At 39.2% G+C, this 17,922-nt stretch overlaps 1 protein-coding gene across 1 annotated transcript in view; it reads right to left on the reverse strand.

Moving 5' to 3' along the window:
- The window catches only part of EZR (ezrin), a 48,919-nt gene extending 35,242 nt beyond the window's left edge, over positions 1-13,677 (reverse strand). The window contains exons 1-2 of the mRNA XM_081322719.1: positions 13,539-13,677; positions 11,848-11,944 (exon numbers count right to left, since the gene is read on the reverse strand). Of these exons, the coding sequence (XP_081178845.1) occupies positions 11,848-11,859 (12 nt within the window). The 5' untranslated portion in view covers positions 11,860-11,944; positions 13,539-13,677. The remainder of the gene's footprint in view (positions 1-11,847; positions 11,945-13,538) is intronic.
- Positions 13,678-17,922: the final 4,245 nt, after the last annotated feature.

Below are 17,922 nucleotides of genomic sequence, written 5' to 3' on the forward strand. Positions count from 1 at the left end.
AGAGTACAATTATACTTGTCATTGAAAGACTTTTATACTAGTACACAGAAGGATGAGAATATTGTACAGTAGTCCTTGATTTATGACCAAATTGACCCTGGGATTTGGGCTGTAGGTTTTGTAGTCATACGTTGGGTCACCATGTGACTGGACTCAATTTTACAATTGTTTTTACAATGTCTGTTAAAGTGAATCACTGGGTTGTTAAATGAACCGCATGGTTGTAAGTCTGAATCCAACTTATCATTGGAAAATGGAAAAAAATAAAATAAAATTCCAAAATGTGATCATGTAATCATGGGACACTGCAACCCATTGTAAATGTGAGCTGCTTGCCAAACATCTGAAATGTGATCATGTGACTGCTGGGGTGGTATGGCAGTCATAACTTCAAGAATGGATTGTAACTAACTTTTTTCAAGTCAAGTCAAGTTTGAACAGTTGTTAAGTCACTGGCAAGTCAAAGACTACCTGTAATACTTTCTTATCATTGCCAGCTTCTTGTATGCTTGTACGCAACTCACAAATCCATGAATGCAGGCAGTTATTAACAAAAACCTGGGGAGCACAAAATAGCAGCTTCCAGTTCTGATTTCCTGGAAACTGACCCAAGCCGGATAACAATTGTGGAAAAGCAAACACTATTATATAAATCAGGGGTCCCCAACCACCGGTCCATGGACCAGCACTGGGCCGTGACATGCCAGAAACTGGGCTGCACCAACAAGAGAAGCCCCATCCACAGGATGCAGGCAGCACACAAAATCACGCCTCCTCCAGTGTATGGAAAAACCTCTCTTCAGGGAACTGGTCCCTGAGGCCCAAAAGGTTGGGGGCCACTGATATAAATGTATATACATATAATATCATATAATACTGGACAATGAAAATTGAACGACCACTTGTCTGAAATAGGCTCAAGGTTGACTCAGCCTTCCATCCTTCCAAGGTAGGTAAAATGAGGACCCAGATTGTTGGGGGCAATTAAGCTGACTTTGTAATAATGCCGCTTGGGGTGTGTGTGAAAGCCCTAATAAGCAGGCATATACATAGAATGAAGGCTACTGCTAAGCTTGTAAGCCGCCCTGAGTCTTCGGAGAAGGGCGGGATATAAATGGAATTAAAATAAAAAATAAAATAAATAAATCTCCTGCTTGAGCAGGTGGGTTGGACTAGAAAACCTCCAAGGTCCCTTCCAGCTCTGTTATTCTATTCTGAAAATACATGCACGTAACACTCATTAGCCATAACACAAAACAGTTCCTCCCTCTTATTAGCTTCGATTAATAATACAAATTATGTAATTGCTCCATTGGAAGTCCACTACATCTGCCATACTTTTTTTCTTTGCTGAAATTAATTTCTTGGAAAAGAAACAAAATATTTTGCCAGTTAAAACACAAAAGAATTACAAGTTCTTTTCTATTTCTTTGTCTTTATTTCCCCCCCCCCCTATTCTTCGTGATTCAAAATTTGTACTGGTTTTATTGTATTGAAAACTTATTTAACAAAGATTATATAGGCAAAAAAGAAAAGAAACTATTTTCCATTTGAAACACAAAAGATTAATAAATCATAAACTTTAGTATTCCTGGCAAATAGATGGGGAAGAAATGGAGGTAGTGACAGATTTTATTTTCCTGGGCTCCAAGATCACTGCAGATGGGGACTGTAGCCAAGAAATTAAAAGATGCTAGCTCCTGGGGAGGAAAGCCATGGCAAATCTAGACAGCACACTAAAAAGCAGAGACATCACCCTGCCAGCAAAAGTGCCTATAGTCAAGGCTATGGTCTTCCCAGTTGCAATGTATGGCAGTGAAAGCTGGACCATAAAAAAGGCTGAGCGCAAAAGAATTGAGGCCTTTGAACTATGGTGCTGGAGAAGACTCCTGCGAGTCCCTTGGACTGCAAGGCGATCAAACTGGTCAGTCCTAGAAGAGATCAACCCTGACTGCTCTTTAGAAGGCCAGATCCTGAAGCTAAAACTTAAATACATTGGCCACCTAATGAGAAGGAAGGACTCACTGGAGAAGAGCCTAATGCTGGGAAAGATTGAGGGCAATAGAAGAAGGGGACGACAGAGAATGAGGTGGGTGGATGGAGTCACTGAAGCAGTAGGCGTGAGCTTAAATGGACTCCAGAAGATGGTAGAGGACAGGAAGGCCTGGAGGAACATTGTCCATAGGGTCGCGATGGGTCGGACACGACTTTGTAACTAACAACAAACTTTAGTATTAGCACCATTGCAAAGTAGTAAATAGAAAGTCATTTGCAGTGGACACTTGTGAGTTATTATGCAATTTTCCATGTAGCCCATGTGGACTGGCACTGTGCTGCAGCATGCCAGAAACTGGGCCGCATAAACAACCAAAGCCCCATCTGTGGGATGCAGGCAGCACACATAACCACGCCCCCTCCGGTCTATGGAAAAACCTTTCTCTACAGAACCGGTCCCTGTTGCCCAAAAGGTTGGGGGACTCTGGTCTAGCCTACAGCTCGTGGATTTCCTAATAATTCCCTCCGGCAGGCTCTAAGCTGGTCTATACAACCCTATCAAATTTGGGGCAACAAGCCAAGTAGCTTAGATGCTGTTATGTACAGAAATCTTTCCAGTCATATGCAACTAAAAATAATTACTTTCCACTCGTGTATTTATAACACATATCCACTTCTACTAGATTAAACATTACACAATTTTAGAGATCTAGTAGTTGCGCGTAAGACTTTCAAGGATTGCACAGGATTCTGGGATAACAGATTGTTCTCTACTATCAAATCTTACCACAGATAATATAATGGCTGTAAAGCTATTTCATCCCAACAGTGCTTTAAATTCCAAGAATTTGGAGAACTGTGGAGAAAAGGAATAAAATGGTCTAGACTAAGTAGACTCTAACAAGTCATCTGAACACTAGAGTTAAGTGTAGCTACCATATATAAACGTTCTGTGCAAATTTTATACTTGAGGAGAATATTCTCTTTATTTTCACTGAGAATTCCATCTTTATATATTTTATGCACCTTTACTATGCTACTTGTGATCAGTTCACAATCTCATGATTTCATATGTTTAATCATATGAAGTAATACAAAATTTTAAGAGGAATCATAAAAATATAACCTTGCTGCTTGAGAGTATTTTAATAATCTAAATCTTTTAGCTGCAGAAGTATTACTTGTATGCTGTGTTCTGTTGTCAGCAGAAAACAAGCCATACGAGTGTAAAGTCACAAAATACAGTTTGAACTTTGATCTTTATAGCTTAAAAACCCTGGTGTTATTTAGCCCTAGGCAACCAAAGCTGTTTAAACCTTTTACATTTCATATACATTATAACTTAAACTATCATAACTAAAATCTAGAAAATGTTACACACTGTATAATTTCAAGGTGTATTATTTTAATCTTTTAAAAAAGCAAACAGCCTGAAAAACAAAAACAAAAAACTGTGAACTATAAGAATTGGACCAAAATATCTGCACGGCAAGGCAACAGATTGTGGAAGATTGGCTTAAGGCTATATTTAAAGTATTACTACTGTATGTAATAATTTCCACAATGCAATTAAAAATGTATTTTTATTTCCCTATCTTTAATTTTTTTCATCTTAAAGAAGCTGCTTGCTTCTTTCTAACAGCTCCTATCAAGTTTTCTACTTCCTCTCAGCAAAGTCTTGATGTGCCTCAATTAATTCCTCAATTTATTATTTGACTTACTTTTACCAAGTAGCAGCTGTAGCATTTGGGGCCATTTTGATAAGGATAGGACAGAGGAGATCTTAAAGAGTCCCCCCACTTTTTAAAATTGTTGTTGACATTGTACTATTTCAGATAATGAGCTACATCCAACATCACATCCTTATGACAGAATAATTTCTCTCATTAGTTTATCCTCCAATTCTTTGGGGCGAGGTTTGGGTGCTTTTGGTTATTGGGCCTTGATTCATAAAGTAGGGCAAGACAGGTTGCAGAACTCACCACAGAATATAAGCAATTAAAGTAATCATGGTTGAATTATGCTGCATATATTTACGCTGATTGGGTTATCACTGTCCAATTAGGGTGACAAATGATTCATGTTTCTATGTCGCAGAGACTGAAAAGGACAAAGAGAAAAGCAGCAGTTGTACCACGTCTTCCCAAGCAGATTGCTTTTCTTTTAACAGCTGTATGCAAATTGGCACTTAAGGTATTTTTTAATGATAATGGTACAAAACAGTTGCTCAGCCTCAATAGTTCTAAGTTCCAAAAGCTTACCTACTTGTTTCTAAATCAGGAAGAAAGGAGAGCAATGTCTGTATCTACTGAATATGGAAATAGGCCAAAGGAATTCATTTTTTGGGTGACACTCAAAGAAAAACAATGAACTGTCTTTTTATGAGTGATCATTTCCAGAAATATAATTGTGTTACTATACAAGCTAAGGATCATATTTAAAATATCACATTTTATCCCAAGGTTCCCCTCCCATCTTTGATCTGAATTCACAGAATAGGGCCTACTTCATGAAATCAGCAAAAAGATGATTAGACCATAGTGAAGTGAATAGAGCTTACTTGTGTAACTGACATACTGGAAATAGTATTAATTTTCACATATTGTACTAAACAAGCCATAGCAGTTTGGCTTACGCCCACATATTTTATACACACACATTATATGTATATATCTCATGGTCTACAAGCTACAATGTACACATGCTAAATCCAAGGTAAACCAACTGCATGAATATAAATTGTTAGAAATTTCCTCTCTCTTCCAGCTAACTCTGGTGATTTTCTTCTACCTATCCCAACAATGCAATTTTAATACTCAGGGGGAAGGAATATCACAATAAATTTGAGACTGATGGCAAAAATAATGTTAAGAAATATGTTGATATTTTTATATTTGTCTCATTCACAATATCATGCAATAACCAATTAGTATGATAAGTCAAATGCTAGAGGGCCTGATCCAGAATAAAGTCTGGATTTTTCTAGTGGCATGAAAATTTTAAACTTTGCTCTTACTATGTTAATTTAAACTGGAATTAATTAGATTACTATTCAAATTAATGAAATAATTTTTTCTATTAATAATTCTATGAACTTTTGTATCTTTGGTAGCTTAGCCCTTCATCCTACTTAGATTTGCTGAATTAATAATACACTACAAGTTGAATTGGCCAGCAGGACTGATTAATAAGATTTCCTATCCAATTTCAACTTGCTATTTGTTTCAAAGCAATAGTAACTTAGTGTACATGCACGTGAAGATACACATGACCAATCTATAACAATGTAATCATGCTCCAGCACAAGTCCCAAAAACAAAGCAAGAGAAAAAAAATGCCTTTTCTACATTCTTATGAAAAAAATTACCCCTTTCCTGTTTCTCTTTTATCTGCAATTCAGTTATCACCCGACATCTAAGGATATAAATAGGATTGAATGCAAGCCACAATTCTCTAGAAATGTAGAAAACACTTGTATTATTTTGAATATCATTATTTCTCGACTCAAAAAACTCTTTCATATTCTAAAAGTAAAACTGTTTTCTCTTATGTGTATTCTTAATAACAACCAAAACTCAAAAATTTTAAGTAGCTATATGTAAACAATTGGCCTGTGAAGCATACTGTAAGAGTTCTTGTTACATCCTCGACTAGCAAAATAATTTCTGCAAAACAAGAGATCACACACATCCCCCAATTTCCATAATTTATAAAGAATGCAAATTCTGTGTTATAGAAGCTTGGTGCAAACTTCCGCCATTCCATTTCTCTGTATAATATTCTACCTTCAGTTCCTAAAAGAAAGACAAGATAGTAAAAGAATAGTTTGCAATTTTTGGAAAAAATAGGAAAACCATGTAATGACCATATACAGCAGACATGTCAAACTTGACGTCACGTGACGTCGTGCAACATATTGGGACAGTTTTACCATTGCTGGCAATGGGGTGGGCGTGGCTTCCGGAAGACACGTCTGGCCCGTGGGCCGGGAGTTTGACACCCCTGATATACAGGTTTCATTTTTTTTGTCACAATTAGTTTTAAATCTGACTATTTAGACAAAATTTAAAGCTATTCAATAAGAACTGAATATATTCAATCATTAATGACTATCTTTTAAAGACAACCAAGAATTTGTTTTTAAGAGTACCTAAGCTGGAATCAGTAACCCTGGGATAGGTACCACAGAGCTGGAAGAAAAAGATAAATTATCCCCATCTTCTCTCTGCTGAAACTAGTAGATGACTAATATGTTTGATCCCCTATGATGGTTCTTTTCCTTTTCTAATTATCCTGTCAAAGAACTGCTTAATTACTAGGTATGTAGAAAGCTGAAGCTGGACAGCACGGAAGTTCTCAGCTATGCTTCCAAATCTTAGTACTATCCTCACTATCAGAATAAAAAAAATCAGTGCCTCTAAGTTCTCTTTTTACATTTCAAACCACGTCAGCATTTCGGCTTTCCAGCATTAATTAGCAGCAGAAAGGGGAGGAAAAAAAGACGAAAAAAAAACTTTTTTCTAAATGTCAGGTGACAAATATAACTCAGGCAGAGTTAAGAACATACTTTAAGCAGCTTTTGTTGATTAGATGAAGGAACTTTTCCTCAGCCCACAGAACATTCTTGTGTAACTTAGACATAAGTCCAGGAGGTCATATTGAAAGAGAACCCTATCACAGCGCCTGATTAGCAAATTCACTGTACTGCTTTATGCTGCTTGATTGGGTAGTGTAGAAAGCCTCAGAATGCAGAAGAGGGTTGTTCTTTTTTAATCAGCGCAGACTATTCAGGATCAAGAGGTGAAGGAGCAGTGGAAATATATGATGGCAGCAGAAAACAGCAAGAGTATATTTAAAGGTGCAGCAACTGAACTTGAGAAAGTATGAATAAAGATACTGAATTCAACATTGACTTGAATTACGGTTATAAAAAACATCAAAATAAATTACTCCTAGTTCACATTTCAGCCTAGGAAAATAACATCTACTTACTATACTACAGTAAATAGTAAGAAAAATACACCAATTATAAACTTTTCTATAAATTTATTGGAGGCCCACGAGAGTTCACCTACAGATGAGAAAATGAAAGCTGTATTCTGGACCAGAGCAAAGATCTATCTAATCCAGTAACCTATTTTTCACAATGATTTCTCACAATGATCAGCTGAATCAACTGAAGGTTTATAAAGAATATGTTCATACAAAAAGTTAACTATATGTTGTCTTAAGTACTTCTGTTTGTCAATCATTCAGCCTTATGAAAACCTTAAGTAGATTCCACATCTAGTATTTTGAGAAAGCAAACCTCTCTAACCGCTTTATCCACAACATGAATAATTTTGAAGAGTTTTATATTATGACCCTTATCATTCCCCCCACCAAATAAAATCCACATGTGTTACATTTTCCCTGTTGTGAAGAATATATGTAACTCAATGCTAGCTCTTGGTATTCTCAATTAGTTTCTCTTTCTGCTGCATTTCATTCCTAGGCTAGATGATATCAACATCATGAGTTCCAATTTTACCAGTTTGATAAATTCGATAAAAGTTGCTTGATAAATTTGATTTTTCTTTGTAACTTTTATCCAGATGCACAATACTCATAAAGGTTTAACAATCAGAAGTCTACATAATACTCCTAATCATTGCAACAAGTAGACCACAGCATTACAGAACTGGCAAAGTTAGTTTTGATTTCAAAACTAATGAACTTAAGGATAATATCTAATGTCATAACTTGGGTATGTTGGTTGGCTTCCTATGTTCTATTGTCTTTTAAAACCATGGTTTGCTTAATATCACACAACATTCTAACTACGAATTCATTTCTAAACTACAATCGCAAAAAAAGATCCCTTTGTTAACTGATTACCTTGTGTAATATGGAAATAAAGATTCCTAGAAGATTGCTTAAGAAATAAAACTTACTATGTACTTTAGACTTGGGAATAAAATTAGAGCTTTACGAAAATTGACAAATACAAGATTTAAAAAAGGAAAAAAACACAAATGGAATCCTTAGGCATTCTAAAAAATAAAATGTAAAAAATTGAGCACCTTAACTTTTTTTGTCTCTCAAAGTTAAGGTTCTAACTTGCTAACTATCTATAAAATAACTTCTATGGGTGGAAACACAAAAAGCAGCAGTTGTGCAAGCATATTAATCTTTTTTCTCAAGTCATAGCTTTAATTATTACAATCTCCACAGGCCCAGCTTACTGAATCTGTGGATCTATGCTGTACCTATAAAAAACCCTATAACCAGGGCTTTTTTTCTCATAGAACGCTCAGAACGGAGTTCCGGCACCTTTTTTAGATGGAACCTTGTAGGACAGGCAAGGTGGGTTGTATGACGTGTGTGAGTTCCGGCACCTTTTTCTTATACAAAAAAAGTACTGCCCATAACAGTGGGCTTCCACTGTTATGGACTTCCTAGCAGCCTTCTGTGGCTCGCTGGTGTTTTTAAAAGTCCCTGCCACTAAACACAGTTGCTGCCAGAAGAATCTGCTGCCACCTCTGTCCCAAAAGATAAACTGCTGAGCACCTGCCATGCCTCCAGGCTTCATTGACTTGGCCAGCTCCATTGCTACCCATTGAATAAGCTGATCAGTGCACCAGGTGTTCCTTTGTAGCTCATGATTATTTTTAAGGTATCAATCTGATCCTTTTCCCTCCATGAGTTGTGCTGGCCTTTTGGTTTGCTAACACAAATATAGTTAATAGGTTTTCAGAGTTACTTATAAGTAGTGTGCTTCTAAGAAGTAAACGTTTCACAATGATTTCTTGAAAAAGCAACAAATACTCAGGAATAAACTTTTCAACACTGGAATTCTAGTTTGCTTATGGTCTAATCTTTTTTTTTTTTGCTTTTTAAACTTCCCACTAAATTTAATGTGGCTATAGAAAACCGAAGCCAAGGAAGAAGAGAGTGTTCTGTAGGTTTGTCATAGAGAGGAAAGTTTATAATAATCCCAGAACAGGATAACCAGAACTGCAGTTTGAGCAGCACGATATTTGATATCGAGACTCGTCTCTCTAAACAAGCTGACTAGAATAAAAGAAACTATGGAATGTTAATAGAGTTTTCCGGCAATCCATTGCACAGCAAGATATTGTGTCTATGCAATGCAGCTCCTTTAAGCCTTAACCACCCAGATGAATTACAGCAATATCTTCTTGGAAGAAACCTACTTTTGTGAAGGTAATGAACTCTGCCATCTTTCCAAATTCCAAGTTCATTATTAAACAGCTTTTTAGATACCGATTTTGCTGGAGAAGCACATTCTTTGCTTCCATGTGACTTGGGGAAAAGTGATTCAGAACATCAGCCATTCAGTGCAAATGCACAGTTCAAGGTCATACGTGGAATGACAGCAGACACTCCTTTTAATCTGCACATATATAAAAAAGTTTACAACTTGAACTATAGGATGAAAAATGTGAAGAACCTACCTTCCAGGGTTTTTTTTAACAGGTTGTCTTTGACTTGCAACCATTTGAGGTTACGAGGGATCTAACGGGGCTACTTATAACCTGGATTTAAAGTTCAATGGCCGCCTCCCCGGTGGTATTCTTGGGTCTCGGCATCACAGCCACACTTACGGTCATTTACAATATCCTGCAGTTACATGATCACATTTTACGATGGTTTCTCTGAAAATAGGCACTTCTGGGTTTTTTTTTGAAAACTACACCAATAGTAAAGGATTTAACTACTGCGGCATTCGCTTAATGACCACAGTGAACACTTTACAACTGCTGTGTTCATGTAATAACCATTACAAAAAGGTCATAAAATTGGGCCATGTGACCAACTCATTTTAAGACTAACATGACTTTTGACTGTGATGGGCAGGCTCCATTACAGTCATAAATTGAGGATTATCTGTAGTAGGAATGTTCAAAACAATCTGCTCTGGAGATCAAACTTCTGAGGAATTTACAGAATGTTCCATACTTCCTCTTCCTCCATGACAATCCAGCCATTCCTGGTTAGACTGGCAACCTTCTGGAAGTTAATCTTTCAGGACAAGAAATGTACTAGTACATTAGTGTACTAGACATGGAACAGACTATTTTGCACATTATTACTTTCTACTTTTTGTCTGTAAAAGCATCGTGTAAAATTTTTAAACGAAAAGTCAGTTATTAATTGCTTTGTTTTCTGACTTAAGCTAGAATTCTAAAAGCAGCTATTCATGAATCCTATTAAATGAAATAATTTCTTAAAAAATCATATTGCATGACATTTCATGCACAGAAGACGTATGTATTTCAGTGCATATGGCTGGATTGAAAAGAAACACTTGAATAGTTGAAGCCTTGGTAAGCGTATTATTTGATGTCATCTAGAGAGCTCAAGATAAGTCTTTAAATGTTAATTCTGGGGAAAAGATGGGACTCCCTCCCCAAACATTTTCAAAATAAACAGAGAAAAACATAGTCAAAGGAACAAAGGGTCTTCTTTCCTGTCAGTCAATAAAGAACAATAGCTAATGCCACTGATACTTAGGAAGGAGCATGCCAGATACAATTAGTGTAAATTAGTGGAACTGGGCGGGCACTGGAGAGAGAAAGCAAGGTCCAGATTTTTTCAGAGGAATCCATTATTGCATAATTAGTCTTGGGTCCAAAGAATGAACCATATGACATGAACAACCACACCAAAGACAAAGGAAAAAGCATTCTAATATAGAGAGAAGAATTACAGAAGAAACTGATGAACACATGAAATGTTCTTCAGAATTTCTCAATTTGTTACCTGGAAACAGTGGACTACTTTCACATCAACTTTTTTTTTTAAAAAAAATCCAAGTTTAGTTTTCTTAAGAAATTTACACAACCTAGGTGCAAGATTTGAACATGCATAAAAGCTATGCAGATTTCAGGATAATTATATGATATGGTGTCCTTATGTTTCTTTACATTTCAACAAGTCAACAGGAAGCCGGACAACAATATATTATAGCTACAATAAGCAGCGCACATATGGACAACCATAGGCGAGAATATCCATGTTGTAATAAACTAAAAAATTAAAACTACACATTAGTCAAATCATAGTATGAAGAAAATTGACTGGAGAAATAAGGAACATATACTTCAAGTGTAGTCTGCAAAATGGTGCTAACAGTGACACTCAAGGAATTGGAAGTTGAGGGAAAAGATTAATAAGAAAGCCAAAAGTGTGCCACTCCTTTTTACTGTATCAAAGCACTGCAGCCAGCCTGTGTAGGAACTACTAGTAATTATTGTCAAAATCCTGAAGAATCCAAAACTGTACATTTTACCTCCATGTTATTTGTCAGAGCCTCAATCATTAATAACAACACAAGAGATTTAGATCTCATAAAACATTAGTTTTACTTAGGACCATCAAAATCTAAATTCAACTTTTTTCAAGCCAGAAAATATACAAGTACGAAGTGTGTCAGATTTATATAAAATTTGTTGCATTTGTATAGTTTAATTTATTTAGTCTCATATCTACATTATGCCATCCAAATCTTTCTCTCTTTCCCTAGATTTCTTCCCAGGAAAAAAAAAACATAGCTTTTTGCTATGATGATAATTTTTATAGCTGTCACTTCAGGGTTGTTTTAATAACGTTAAGGAGGTTTACTCCAATTAAAATGGAACAGATTCAGAATCAGAAGTCAAAAATCCATGACTAATAGTATAATTTCATTAAATATTAATCAAAGATTATAAATTTCTTTGCATCTTTAGACTCAGAAGACACCTAAAGAACATCTTACATGTAGGTACAGATTTATAAACGACAATTTCTACAACTCATATACTAAAGGGAACAAGCGTAAAACAAGTAAACTTTTGTTTTACTTACCGGCTTCGGCATTTTTGCTTCCTGAGGTTTTCCTGTCGATCCAAGACCAAATATTCATACAGCAGTTTATGGATCTTCCTCTTCGCTTCCAGGAGACCTGGTAGAATGGTTTACAGGGAAGACCAACTCAGACGCATGACATAGTTAAGGAGCTTTAGGCAGAGTTAAGCAAGCAAAAATGATTCACCCATGACCAATAATTACTTAGTAACACCACCACTTGACAAAGAAACAGAACCAGCAGCCTCACCCAGTAGGAAAAAAAAAAAGAGTCCAATTGTAAGTAGAGAAGGTCATTTTGCCAGCCACACCCATAAGAGCAGCTATAATTTCAAGATTCTTGAGAGAGAGAGAGAAAGAGGGAGAGACTCTGACTCTCTGGGGGTGGTATCTAAAGCCAGTATCCCAGCAACAAGAGAATCAACGAAACCCCTCAAAAGGAGAAAAAAACACAATTGTGCTAAGCCTCTCAGGCCACCAGTTGATACCGGTAGCTCGTATTTCTCAAACTCTGCTCCCTTGAAGAAGACAATGGCTGCAATCTGATTAGGACTACATTCCGCGATAAGCAAGCTGCAGGCGCCCATTCTACATAGGGCCTAAAGCCCACAGAGCAGGGGTCTTCAAACTTGGCCCTTTTATGACTTGTGGACTTCAACTCCCAGAATTCCTCAGCCAGGCATGCTAGCTGAGGAATTCTGGGAGTTGAAGTCCACAAGGCTAAGTTTGAAGACCCCTGCCACAGAGGGTCGATCTTAACCCTGGGGAAGGCGGGGGGGGGAAATCGGTAATTGCTCTCTGGTGGACTTCGAGGCTACCGTGAACAAGGAAGGAGACATTTTTGATCCGTTCGAAAGGAAAGCCTTTTCTGCGACTCAAAATGTCTTGGGGGAAAGCCTCTTTTGTTCAACGCCGCCCCCCACCCCACCCCACCCCCGGGACGCAAATGGCTTCCTTTTGTACCGGAGGGGCCACCTTTTACTTTCACGTCCGTGGAGTTAAGAACGTCCTTAATTTGTTTTTTCTCCTCACTCCCGCACGAGAAAGGGGTGGTTAAGTTCTTTTTAGCAACTTCGTCCTTCAGTTTTAGCAGCCCGCCCCAAGCGGGCGATGGCTTTTGCTCGCCTACTGTTCGCCTCGTCTTCCGCAAAACGGACCCGAAGAGGAGCGCGATGCCGCCCACGCCTAAATAAACAGGGGCTTTGTCGCGCGAGGAAAAAAAACAACCAAACCCCAAAAACGAACGTCGTGGCACCAGAGACGTCAGGAAGCGCCAATCTTTCGCACGCTTCCTGGGGTTAAAAAAAAGTTTCGTTGAATTCCGCGGAACTCGGAGAGAGAGAGAGGGCGGGAGGGAGGGAAAGACTTCCACTCTCCGCAAACCCGGAAAGCCAAGCGCGAAGTTTGTGCCGAAGGCCCCAAAAGAGGCTGAGGGAGAGGAAAAAAAAGAAGGCGCAAATCCCCGCCCCGAGAAAGCCCCAATTCCCTGTGAGAGAAACACAGCGTGGGAATCCCCCGCCTCGGCACCTGTGGCCGAAGCCTTGTCCGCCCCCGGCGCTTCTTCTTCTTTTTCCCGCCTCGAAGGCGAGAGCCTGCCGAAGCTGTTTCGGGTCCTCCGGGGCCCCACCTGCTTTCCGTTTCCCGCCAACGCTGGCAACCCGAGGAGAGAAGGTTCGCTCGGCGGGCCTTACCTCGTTGGCGCGTCCTCTCTCCTCAAGCGAGTCGAGCGGCTTTTGGTGGGGCGCGACTGCTCCAGCCGCTTTGGCTCTTTCCCTGGGCGTGCCCTTCCCGGGCCCTCCCCGGGTGGCCGCCTCAACATGGCTGACGGCGTCGAGAGCCAGAGCGCAGCCGGTCGCTCGCCTCGCTGCCTAAGCCCCTCAGCCGACGGGCTGGGGAAACCCAGAAACCCAGCCGGCAACGTGCGAAGGCTGCTGCGGCCTCTCGGGTGCTTGTTAATCCGAGGAAAGAAGAACTGGAGGAGAGAGATTTAACACGCCCGCAAGCAGGTGGAAGCCTGGCCAAGTCCTGTGATTTGCAAAGCGCCTGGACAATTATTATTATTATTATTATTATTATTATTATTTATTATTATTATTATTATTATTATTATTAATAATAATAATAATAATAATAATAATAATAATAATAATAATAATAATAATAATAATAATAATAATAATATTTTTCTGAATCGTTAGGGAAGGAAAGAAGGATGCCCGGTCCGTTTTGGGCATCCTCCCTCGCTCAGAGTCACCAGGAGCTTTTTGTCCTGACGCAGCCTAAAAAGTTACTTTGCTGGCTTGTGCCTTCTTGAAGGAAAGTGCAGCAATGGTGGTGAAGTAATGGGAAGGTTCTTGAGAAACTAGGACACAAAGCAGCTTGAAGTCGGAATAGGTCCTGGGTACCTGGGAAAGGAACTCATTAGTTTGATAACCCTAAACTAGGGGTGTCCAACCTTGACCACTTTAGGATTTGTGGACTTCAACTCCCAGAATTCCCCAGCCAGCATGGCTAGGGGATTCTGGGAGTTGAAGTCCGCAGATCTTAATGTAACCAAGGTTGGACATCCCTGACTTAAACCATTAGTATCACTGCCACCCCGATGAGGGTGTCCGTCTTAGTCCATTGATCCTCTCCATTGAGGAAAGAAATTCATTTAATGAAACGTGACCAAAGAAGTGTAGCCTGTAGAAGCCTTTAAACTTCCTGAAGCAAAAATGGATCACCTGAGAGAAGCAGGTAGCAGTAAAAAAGGAAGCCCAAGCCACAACCACAGGGAAGCAAAAGATGGAAGAAAAAGTAGCATTTTTCTTTCTTTTATTCACTGCCTTGCCCTTAAAAGGTAAAGGTTCCCCTGCACATGCGTGCTAGTCGTTTCCAACTCTAGGGGCCAGTGCTCATCTCCGTTTCAAAGCCGAAGAGCCAGCGCTTGTCCGAGGACGTCTCCGTGGTCATGTGGCCGGCATGACTAGACGCCAAAGGCGCACGGAACGCTGTTACCTTCCCACCGCAGTGGTCCCTATTTTTCTACTTGCATTTTTACGTGCTTTCGAACTGCTAGGTTGGCAGAAGCTGGGACGAGTAACAGGCGCTCACTCTGTTACGCGGCACTCGGGATTCAACCCGCCAAACTGCAGACCTTCTGATCGACAAGCTCAGCGTCCTAACCCACTGATCCACCACGTCCCTTATGAATGTGAAAATGTGCCTCCTACATAATGGGTTTGGTTTGGTTTGAAAAATACACATTATTTTACAAATGCAGCAATAATGTGCTACAAAGCATCTGGTGATATTTTAAAACATTGAGAAAATGGTTATCACATGACTTTCATGAATTACCAATTTCCAGATCAGTAGTGTAGCCATGGGCATTTGCACAGTATCACAATTCAGTATAATGATATATACACGGGCAGCAATTGATTAAAACAATAACTCCTGATAGTACTGAAGCCTATCTGAGATTCATTGAAGACATTCATATTACTTGGACTTGGATCAAGATAAAATCTTGACCTGAGCTCTTTGATGCTTGGGTCCAATTTGTGTGTGTTTCAACACTATGAAAGTAATTTGCTGGTACCTTTATTCTCCATCTAATTACAGCTGTAAGATTACTTCCTGGTCTAGAAATATTCACTATGTATGGTGACGCTTAACTTTTTGACATTAATACTTTAATCTTACTAATACTGTCAGCTATGGAAAAGCTCACTCAGGGCTCTATTCGTCCCAAGACAGTTCTATTCCTTGGTTGTATTTCTACCTAAACCAGGGGTGTCAAACTCAATTTCATTGAGGGCCGCATCAGCATTGCAGTTGCCCTCAAGGGGCCAGGTGGGTATGGCCAGGGTGGGCGTGGCCTACTGGGTGGGCGTGGCTACAGTGCGTATGGCCTACTGGGTGGGCGTGGCCAGCTCTACATCGTTCACATCAGTGGGTGCCTATGGGGGCCTGGGCAGGAGTGGGACAGATCTGAGGGTCTCTGGCAGAAGGAGGGTCTCTAGGCCAGGGCCAAGGCAGTGGGGGCCGTTTCCTCACTGTTTCCAGGATGGCTTCGCGGGCCACATGAAACCACTTTGCGGGCCACATCCAGCCCCCGGGCCTTGTGTTTGACATGTCTGACCTAAACAGTAACTGAATACAATAGCTTTGTGGCACTTTAATTCTGGAGACATTGTAGCCTCTGCACTCCCGATGAAATCAGGAAGGAGAGTCAGAGAGTTTATCTGAATTTTGGAAGAATCTTTTTAAAGCAGATGGTGCCCTAATATTGGTGTGTTGATGTGGACATCTTATTTATGTTTGACATGCAAATTATTAGTGGGAAAGAAACAGTGAGACAGTAAGCAACCCCTGGCCTAACACAATGTTACTGATATTCTGAAAATGCTTTATTACTTGTGCTGGTTGGATACCTTGACACGGGTTATTCATTAATATAATCTCTCTTTTTCTTTGCTTTATCTAGTGTCCTAGCAGAAGAGTGGGCAGCTCAAAGAAGAAATGGACAAATAATTGAAAAGTTCATTGATATATATAGCTCCCAATTGTTGCTTTGCTATGTAAATCAAGGGAATGGGACAGCAAATTCTTTGAAGCATGTTTATAATTCCAGCTCTAACTTAAAGCATCTTGTGTTGTAGGCAGCAGATGGCACATGGCACATATCTTCATCAAATGACTCCCATAGACATGATTACACATTCAGACAATGGTTGTAATATGCCAATCATGAAATACCCATTTTATGCAAAATGCTGCAGTCCTCCTCTATGTTTTCTAATCTTATAGGATGTTTACTACTGTACTGCCTCCTTTTGCCTTTTTATTTGGGGGAGAGGGGCAGGCATGTGTTCATCCTGGCAAACAAAGCATTGAGCTGCAATGACCCACCATTTTAATTTTCTTAAAATGCTTGTATGGTAGGCCAGAGACATGCAATCAATGCTAGATGTTTGGGTTTTATTGGATAGCAAGCTGACTTCTCATTTAATTCTTTTTAAAATAACTTTGAAAGAGTGAGGTGGGGCAGAACTAAGGAAAAGATTTGTTGACACACCTGAGCCTTGTTGCCTGTCACTAGAGTTCATGCTTTTGGAGCTTACAATTGTATCCATGTTCTCTGGCTATAAGAAAGGGTGTTTTTGAGACAGGGCATAAGATGCTTGCAGGAAACCAATAAGTGGAAAAACAAATGGTAAGACCTCTTTCAGCCATACTAAAAAGAAATCCTGAAAATAGCAGATGAAGGAAAGATTAGTGTTAAGGGATCAGATAGAGAGAAAAAGAAAAAGACACGGGCTGTTACACACACACCCCATGTGTTTTTTATATGCGTTGTTCAAAAAACCAAGTTTTCTAGGACAACATACAAATGCTAAAAATAGTTACAAATCAAAATTTCTCTCCTTATTTGGGGAAGGAATTCTGGCATACACAGAGCTTGCTTTATAGTGCTTTCAATGTGAGGTTGTACAATTTGCATTGACCTAGGCCAGTGTATCTCAACCTTGACAATTTTAAGATTAATGGACTTCAGTTCCCAGAATTCCCCAGCCCACAATGTGGAAATTGTCAAGATTGAGAAAACCCTGAACTAGGTATTATGAGGATTCTTCAGTCTATCCAATCATGAATACAGTTTCATGTATTGGTGTCTGGTGGGCATGCTACTCAAGATTAGTGTTTACATCCATGCACTTTTTTTTTAGCATTTCACCTAGGAGGAAATCTAGGTTTACTTATTCTGAGAAGTGAACAAAATACACAGATGATTTCATAATGATTTAATCATGAATTTCCATATATAGACATAAGTAAGATAAGTTTCCTGAGGGGGGAAAGACCTTTCAGTTTCCATATTCCACTTCACTGATAATTGGCTGAAAGGGGCAGAGGAATCCTGGTTGTGATGGCTTGCTTGTTTGTTTCATAAATGGAATGAGAGGAAGTGTAATGCAGAATCAGCTTGCAATGCTTAATTAGGACTAGAGATCAAAAGAAGATGGAGTGGCCTAGATTTTCTGATAAAATAATCCGTGTCAAAGTAGGGACTTAAGTATTTCCAGG

The sequence above is a fragment of the Vipera berus genome, assembly GCF_964194415.1.
Source record: "Vipera berus genome assembly, chromosome: 1".
Classification (NCBI taxonomy): Eukaryota; Metazoa; Chordata; class Lepidosauria; order Squamata; family Viperidae; genus Vipera; species Vipera berus.